This window comes from Benincasa hispida, chromosome 5, assembly GCF_009727055.1.
Source record: "Benincasa hispida cultivar B227 chromosome 5, ASM972705v1, whole genome shotgun sequence".
In the NCBI taxonomy this organism is placed as follows: domain Eukaryota; kingdom Viridiplantae; phylum Streptophyta; class Magnoliopsida; order Cucurbitales; family Cucurbitaceae; genus Benincasa; species Benincasa hispida.
Window position 1 is genome coordinate 22,199,675 of NC_052353.1, and position 9,380 is coordinate 22,209,054.

General features: G+C 33.9%; 1 protein-coding gene and 1 pseudogene across 1 annotated transcript; one reads left to right on the plus strand and one right to left on the minus strand.

The window, feature by feature from the left end:
- Positions 1–728: 728 nt before the first annotated feature.
- On the minus strand, positions 729–2,624 carry LOC120078652 (polygalacturonase-like). The gene is made up of 4 exons (XM_039032945.1): positions 2,187–2,624; positions 1,757–2,046; positions 1,365–1,593; positions 729–947 (listed from the first exon to the last, which is right to left on the minus strand). The coding sequence occupies exons 1-4, from the start codon at positions 2,622–2,624 to the stop codon at positions 729–731; spliced, it is 1,176 nt and encodes a 391-aa protein (XP_038888873.1).
- A 2,542-nt stretch (positions 2,625–5,166) lies between these two features.
- On the plus strand, positions 5,167–6,881 carry LOC120078607 (annotated as a pseudogene).
- The last annotated feature ends 2,499 nt before the right edge of the window (positions 6,882–9,380 follow it).

A 9,380-nucleotide genomic window follows, 5' to 3' on the forward strand; every position in this document is an offset into this window, starting at 1 on the left:
TCTTCTGCAGAGCTAGTCGTTCTGTAGGCAACGTTTACCACATTCGTGGAGCAATGTAAAGCAGTCAGCTACAATATTCAGGCACAATGTGAAGGACATTCTTCACCATAGGCTTTGAGAAGAATCTGCCTTCAAGTTTGTTCCTTCGCTCTTAGTTCACTTGTTTTATTCGTGTTCATCTTTTCATTCTTAAAGTTGTATCAGACAAGAAATAGATGGTCATAACAATGGTCTTTGATAGAACCACATTTAGTGTGTTGTGTGTGCAATTTTTCTTTAAATGAAATGAAGGAGATTGAATGTGTGTGAGGACCTATCTTGTATTCTTCATCTCTCTTTTCGAATCAGTAAATAAATTATCTGAATGTCTTCTACCATGAATATAGGCTACAAAACTGAACCACTGTAATGTTGAACGTATTGTATTTTGCAAAACTTACTCAATTTTAGCAATCTTAATATTTTCATAGAGCAATTGTCTCTCAATTTTGTAAAATTGGCGTTTTCTTTTCGTGGTATTTTTAATGTAGCAGTAATGTCATGTTAGGGAGGTATTATTGAAAATGTAAAGGCCCATGTTAGAGAGGTACTATTGAAATGTAAAAACAAGAGGAGACAGAATAAGAATAAAAAGAGATTAATTATTAAAGAATGTCATGTCTACAATGCATAATTTGTAAATAAAATATAATATCAACAGAAAAGAAAGTCCCAAGATTAAAATACGATCATAAGCAACTCTCCGGCACAAGTACTCCAATACTGGATCCACCGATATTCTTGCATGAGGATGTTGTTGTCTTGTTCTTGTATGTGAGCTTGATGTCTTGTAATTGTATGTCACTGCATGGATTGCTTGGACTACAATCAAACGTCATAGCTTCAATTGTTGCTGATGTTCCTTGTATATTTCTATATGTCACTCCACTAATCTTCACTCCAGAACTCTAATAAAACAACACGTATATAACACAAACAAAATTGAAGATTAATTCAGTTTATTAAATGACTACTATGTATATAAGCAAAGATTAAATAATTTAGGCTCCATTTGGTAATCTTTGATTTTTTTTCCTTAAATTAAACCTAGAGATACAATATTTCCTCTTCTAAATTTTTTCTTTGTTATATACTTTTTACCAATAGTTTAAAAATTAAGCCAAAGTTTAAAAAAATAAAAAATAAAAAGTAGTTTTTACAAACTTGTTTTGTTTTAGAATTTGATTAAGAATTTGCAAATTACGATAAGAAATGAGGAGGAAATATGCTTAATTTTTAAAAATCAAAAACAAAAAATAAAATGGTTACCAAATGAAATCTTAATAATGAAATCAGAGAAAGAATAAGACCACAATTCAATTTACCTGAGAAGGACAACCTTTGTTATTCGGACAATAGTTTTGGTCAATTAAGATAGGATTCTTAACATTCTTCATGATGATATTTTGAAAGAGAACATTTTTGACAAAACCATTGCTAGCCGTAGGCCATGTCTTTATCCTCACACCATTGTCGGATCCAATGAAAATTGCATTTGTCAATGTTACATTCTCAACTCCATCTTCATTGAACTCTTTCCCCAAGCTACCAATGCTGCATGCATCAATTGAAATTAAATTGAATCATATTCTTTTTTATTACCTCAAAGATAGTTAGAGTGGGTAAATGTAATTAAATTTGTCACAACCCATCCGTTTAAGCTTTTGGATTAATCACATGAATATTTAACATAATCCATATTTTCAATATAGATTACCTTACACCATGGCCGGGCCCACATTTGACATGACTCATAAGTAGGCTCTTTGTTCCATCTCCAATGGATATGCAATCATCTCCGGTTTGAAGCGTACTTCCAGTGATCGTCACATTAAAAGACGACTGGACATGAATTCCATCAGTGTTGGGGCTTTGGTCGGGTGCCATTACCTTCACATTTTTAACCATTACATTTTTGCAGCTGTTGATTACAAGATGAGTTTGTTGGCTGTTGATCGAGGTTATTCCACTGACGTAAATATTGTTTGCCCAATTAAATGTCAATGACTGTATTTCATTAATATATATAAGAGATCAGCATACAGATGTGATGTTAGGACGTATATAGATATTAAGCTAAATTTGATTACCAAAAAAGAAGACAGAAAATGAGTATAAAGCCATAAGTACTTTGTTTAATGACATACCCTAGCTCCAACTGGACACTGTTTTCCAGCTTTCTTGCAAGCCCAATACCCAGCGCCCTTTGCATCAATGTTGCCACCAAAGAAAGAAACGCCATCAACTTTGATGAACAAAATCCAGTATCCAGAATTTCCGAGGGCACGATAATCGAGAGGTGCGACGAGCGTGCCATTTAAACGGAAGGTAATATGGTTGTTACATGGGCCTCTAAATGTGATGGGGGTTAGCAAGAACCTTCCCTTGGGGACGTTGATGGTGGATGGAGTGGAGGAGCTACAAGCCGATGTCCATGCCTTCAGAAATGATTTTGTCGAGTCGGTTTTCCCGTCGCCTTTTGCACCAAAACTAATCACATTGAAGCTGCCTGCACTGGATGTTTGTATCAGCAAATACAAGAAGAAGAAGAAGAAGAAGAAAGTGATGGAGGATGTGTTAGCCATTTCTTTGTTTTTTCTTTTTTTTGGATATTAGATAATAATAAAGAGAGAGTTTGTGAGAGGCAATGGGAGTTGGGATTCGTTTATTTATAGTGTCCTGTCAACAATATTATGCTTCAATATTTGAGTATTAATTAATTTAATTTAGCTACTAAGCATGAAAGATGAATATGCTACGCTAGCGGCGAGTTCTTAATATCTCATTTGTTTGCTTTATTATTTTGGCAGCTAATGATTTTTTAGTTATAATACAATACCATGTATCCTCCGATATTTAATAATTCGAAATTTATAATTTAAACAATTGAATTGAATAAAAAAAGAGCTTCCATCCCATCCAACTCAATCCAACTATAAAATATTTGGGTTAGATTGATTCATCTTATTCGTACTTTTCTTTATATTTTTATTCTAAAAATAAGTAAAATTTGAATATGTAAAAAATTTATTTAGTTATATCAACAAAATTGATATAAATATTAATAAATTGCTATACAAGTATAATGCATCTAGTTTAAATTTGGTATATCACTTTACACATTTTACTTGAGTGAGAATTGAAATCCTAATTTTAGGTGGATGAAAAGCCATCCTGTATTTTAATTAGCAAAAATCTTCATTGACTTTTTGGAGTTTTCAAATCCATTGATTGGGTTGAGCGGTTTTTTTTTCTTTTTTGCTATATTTGCAAGATTTAAAAATAAAAGATAGGAATGTAATTTTATCAAGTCTTGTTGCCATTGTTGCAAGTAATCCTTATTATTTTACTATTTTCCTATCCATTGCAATTCCTTTAAATTGTTGCAAACCTAACTGAATTGGGTCGAAACCGAAAAGGACCAAAACTTCCATAAAAGAATAAGAACGAGAAAATCAACTGAATATGGTGTTCAATTTTTCACTACTTTTTAAAGAAGCATGGATGGTAATTGGTGGCATTATATCTAATGTGCTATATTGGATTCACCTTTAAACTTGGTTGGAAAAAAATATTTAAGTTTGCTATCGATCGTATTCCACCTATTTTTGTGTTAGTCCCAATAATTTGAATTTTTTTTCCAATCTAGCAATCTTTTTTTTAAATACTAATGATTTTTATAGTTATTTACAATTACATTAAGGAAAGGTGTGATGGGACAACTACTCCTCTCAACATGTCCATCCATTCCGCTAAACTCATATCTACTAATCTTCTTTTCAAACACCGCAACTATATCCTCGACAATAGATTTAATCATTGTATTGCGATTGAGCTTGATAACACTGTGATAGGATAAGCAGAGCTATTCATGCTGGAGTATCATATATGCTATAATACCTTCATATTCCGTCGGAGCAATTAGTTTTTGATGGGTGAAAGAAAGACTCATCCATGAATCGAAGAGTAAGAGTTTCATATCAGAGAGGACGTTCTAGGAACCCTCTGTCACTCACGCAAATTTAGACCTAGGGTGACCTTGGACCTCAAACATCATTTTCTCATCACATTGGTTATGGATAGTTGTCCACTCGGGCAATAATATCGCCTTCATGGCTTTGAGAGCACTTTTAGGTATTCAACCCCAATCGGAGGTGCTCAAATTACTAATGGATGTGATATGTTACTTATTCTCTATCACATATGTAGTGAGTAATACCAAACGCCCAGATCCTACTTCTTGATCTATATCAATTGTGAATCCTTCCTCAGTTCGTCTGCCCGAGATAATGTATTTCCAAAAAGAGAAATATGAAGATTACAGCTGTAAGGCCAAACTCACCTATATCTATTCATTGTCCTCTCCATAGAATACTAAGCACTTTATTTACAATACAAAAGTCCATTCTCGGGCCAACTCACACTCACATAGGTAGCAAAGTAATTAATGAACGACAATATTGGATATTCTAAGTTAACATCTTAGAGACTTACCTATTACTGAGTATGGAAAAGAGATTAATAATAAAACACAATATTAAATTATATACCTCACGAAAATTGAATGGTAGTTATGCATGTGGTAGTGCCTTGGCTTTCAAGTACATAAAAACAAAAAACCGTATGATTGGCCTTTTCGATTTAATTTGAATACCTATCGACCAAGATTATCGTTTATATTATTTATTCTTTTATAAGAGATTGAAAATAATGCAGTGGTATTATATCTCAAACGTTGTCAATAATATAATATTTATAGAATGTGATATTATCTAACAAATATGGATAAGCAATGATATTGTGGTTTGTGTATACAGAGAATAATACTAATTATTTAAGTAGTAATCAAGCAAACATAAGATTGAATCAATACCAATTTCCGTCGAAAAAAGAGAAGCATAATGAAAATGCATGAACTTTGCGGCTATACATCAAAGACTTGGCGATTTCTCCCATTTGAATCAACAACCGCAATATCAGCCGCCAGCTTTCTTAGCATATCCAATTGCTTTCATTTGACTTTATATCAATGTTTCTTTGATTATTAATTTCACTATAAATAAAGCATCCCGATAGCAATGCATCTCCAACAATTTAATTTCAAACTTTAACATCTTCTCCAAACATATGGGCAGCCCAATGAAGAGCTTAGTCATCATCTTCTTCCATTTCTTCATTCAACTGTCAAGTGCAGGCAGCTACAATGTCATAACTTTGGGTGCAAAACCGATGGGAAAACCGACTCGACCGAATCATTTATGAAGGCATGGAAATCAGCGTGTAGCTCCCTGACACCATCCATCATCAACGTCCCCAAGGGAAGGTTCTTGCTTACACCCATCACATTTAGAGGTCCATGTAAAAATAAGATTACATTTGCTTGAATGGCACTCTTGTCCCACTCTCGATTATCGTGGCCTCGGAAATTCTGGTACTGGATTTGTTCGTCAAAGTTGATGGCGTTTCTTTCATCGGCGGCAATATTGTATGGAAAGGCCACTGAGTATTGGACCTGCAAGAACTCTGGAAAAACTGTCCCCAGGAGCTAGGGTATGTGTTATTAGTATTTCAAACTTCACTCGTCTTTTTGCTGTCTATCTCAACCATACAACAACAATAAATCTAAAAATATTCTTCTAAAAACAAAGAAGAATTAGAGTTTTTTTTGTTTTTTTTCTTTCACGAAAATGGATACAACTTAAGTTATATTTTGATCAATGACTAGGTGCAGCTTAGGCTCCACCTTATCCATGTATCTCTATCTTGTTACCCATAAAAGAAAACAATTCAATTTTTATTAGGCAATGGTATGTTTGTGTAGCCCAAGCAACACCCAAAGTAGATTTTTTTTTTTCTTTTTAAATGTTATTGTGAAATTTTACATATATTTTTTTTCTTTTAACAAATAAATATGCAGTCAATAACATTCAATTGGGCAAACAACATCATAATTAGTGGATTAACATCGATCAATAGTCAACAAAGTCATGTTGTGATCAATAGCTGCAACAACGTAGTAGTTAAAAATGTGAAGATATGGCTCCAGATCAAAGCCCAAATACTGATGGCATTCATGTGCAATCTTCCACTAACGTAACCATCATTGGAAGTACTATCAAAACTGGAGATGATTGCATTTCTATTGGAGATGGAACTAAAAATTTGTTTATGACTAATATCAAATGTGGGCCAGGCCACGGTGTAAGGTAACAATACATATATTTCTATGTTCGTACAAATGTTTTAATAATATTATTATTATTTTTGGATGATAAGCTAATACAATATAGTTTCAATACATATAGCATTGGAAGCTTAGGAAAGAGGTGAACGAAAATGGAGTTGAAAATGTAACATTGATGAATGCAGTCTTCACCAAATCCGATAATGGCGTCAGGATAAAGACATGGCCAACGCCTAGCAATGGTTTCGTAAAAACACGTTCTCTTTCAGAAATATCATTATGAACAATGTTCAAAATCCAATTTTAATTGATCAAAATTATTGTCCCAACAATCAAGGTTGTCCTCTCCAGGTAATTAATTAACTAATTAAATTGTTGTACTACCTAACCCTCTCTTTTAATTTTCGTATAATATTTGTTTTAATTTGTTGTTTTAAAGAGTTCCGGAGTGAAGATTAGTGATGTGACGTATAAAAATATAAAAGGAACATCAGCAACATCGAAAGCTATAACATTTGATTGCAGCTCTAGCAATCCATGCAGTGACATAAGATTGCAAGACATAAAGCTTACATATAAAAACAAGGCAGCAACTTCATCATGCAAGAACGTTGATGGATCGAGTATTGGAGTGCTCATGCCACACACATGCTTCTGACCGAAACAACTTTAGAGCTCCTATTAATTAAATGATAGCATTTTTTTTTTTCATATTTATTTGTTTAATGTGAATATATTTTTTTATGACATAAAAATAATAACATGGTTGTGCTTACTCCCATACACGATAGAATTCAGATCAAAATATTCAAAATAGGTCATAATGTTTTTTGAGAGAAAACATGCAAGTTTCTATTTACAAATCATTCTAAATTAAGGTTAGCTACTCTCAAGAGAAAAAATGTTGAGAGTAGGAAATAATGTCACACAGAACTGGACTGAGATGTGTTGGAAATAATTGTATGTGAATAATAATTGTCTGCTTTGGTATTATTTGAGTTAGGGGTGTAGAGTGTTAAGCTGAATTAGTGATGCGTTATTTTATGATGTGGAATTATGGATGAAATGCAATAATGGAGTTGCGTTGTGCACTCAAGTTTTTTCAATGGAATCCAAGTGTAAACCCCACTGAGTTTCCTGGTAAGTCCAGGATCGAACTCAGGGACTTGGGAAACGGTATGCAATGATAATTTTTCATAAAACTTTACGGTAACCAAATAAACCAATAGTTGTTGGGATTGTTGTTCGCGGTAATAAAAATAGACAAATGTGGCGGATTTGAGAAAAGTTTAATTATGCGATAGATGCACTGAGTATGCAGATGAACGGGTTGAGAAAGACTTTAACTAGCGTTACTTGGGGAATGTGTCAGACTATGCGATCATGCTACACCCATGCACAACAAGTCATTTTCCAATGCAAATGTCGTACTCCTAAGTCTAGGATGCATGTGTTGAATGCAAAAATGTCCATAGAGCTTATCACTAAGTCCCTACTCTTTTCCTATGCGATGATGCAAGATGCATGCAAAGACAAGGTGACCGCACACAATCCTAACTCTAGGATGCATGTGATGCGATAATAGCAAACAGTGCTTATTCCTAAGCTCCCATCTCTTGATTATATGTTCTAATCTGACTCTCCCGAGCATAGATTGTAACCTGACCTTTCCAAGACTAGATCTTGTCCTTAGACTACCCTCTCGAGTATCTCTAATGGACGAATGAAGCATACATAATACAAGATAAATGCATAGAGTGAAGATCCCCAATTACTCTAGCTAAGTGCTCCTAAATCCATTCAACAGATTTAGCTACTCATGCATAATAAACAGAGAGTGAACAGATATACAGAAGTAAATTCCATTTCTATAAATGAGTTTGAGTACAAAATAACAATGGAAGATAAAGGTAGAGAGCCTGGTAGCAATCCCTTGCTGCCCAAGGCCTTTACACTGGCAACTCTATTCGGTTCAAAAGATATTCCTACTTCCGTAGGAGCTGACCCTCTCTCTGATCTTGATTTTTCCAGCACTCTCACAAGCTCACCAGAACGATCTATCGGCAAAACCTCCTTCTCTCGCTTCCGCCTTAAAATAAAAGAAAAACTAAGAACAAGGCTAAGCTAAGGAAAATTCTCTAAGTGATCGAATTGCTGAACTCGTGAACTCCTTTTCTGAAGAATGCTTTCGGTATTTATAGAGCTTTGGGGTGAAGGGTGGCTTCTCTCTTATGATTGCACAAATAAGATGGCTTTAATTTTCTGACTGATGCACCAAATATTTGTCACTGAAATGCCTAGTGTAGTTGTTATTGTTAGCAGCTTGTCAACTTAATTCGGATTTGACCGTCATCAGCTTTCTGTCCCATCGTGATTAATTATGCCTTTCACCTAGATGCGCCTACCAAGTTGTGGTGACTCTATGCCAATCCTTCTTAAGCAGATGTTTGCGAGCACCAATCACCGCAAAGCCTTGCGGTAATGCTGCGCTCGACCGTTGATTTCTTGTGATCGCGTTTTTCGCCTTATGTCAACGCGTATTTTGCATAAAAATACAAAAATTAACTATTTCTATGCAATGGACGCATGCAACCGCAATGTTATAAACTTAATGCTTTTTGGAGGCAATCTAACATATTTTATCAACGCAAACCTTCATTATTTAAGAACTTAGCACTATAATAACGTGCATTTCTGCCCGTTATCAATTAGTAATAACTATTTGCATTTAGGGTGCAGAGTTGAGTTCAATTGGCTTTTTGGGGTGCAAAATTACGTTATTTTGAGTTATGAATATTTGATACAGTTTTTGTAGCCTAAAAAAGCATGCATTTTATGGATTTTTTTGTTATATTTTTTTTATTGTTTTAATTTTTTCCTTAACTTTTTCTTTCATCATTCAACTACACACATACTTTCCCTATTCTTAACACACTCATTTGAGATGTGAACTCAATAAATAAAAATGTATTTACAATTTTTTACATGTAACTATTGCACTTAATGTAGACAGAATACTATTATTTATATAATCAACAACCTTATAGCATACTTTCACTACAATAAAATATTTTTTAGGGACAATTTTTAGTAACACAGTAAAAACTTGTCATTAAATGCTAATCTATAGTAACACATAAGAAAACATGTCACAAAA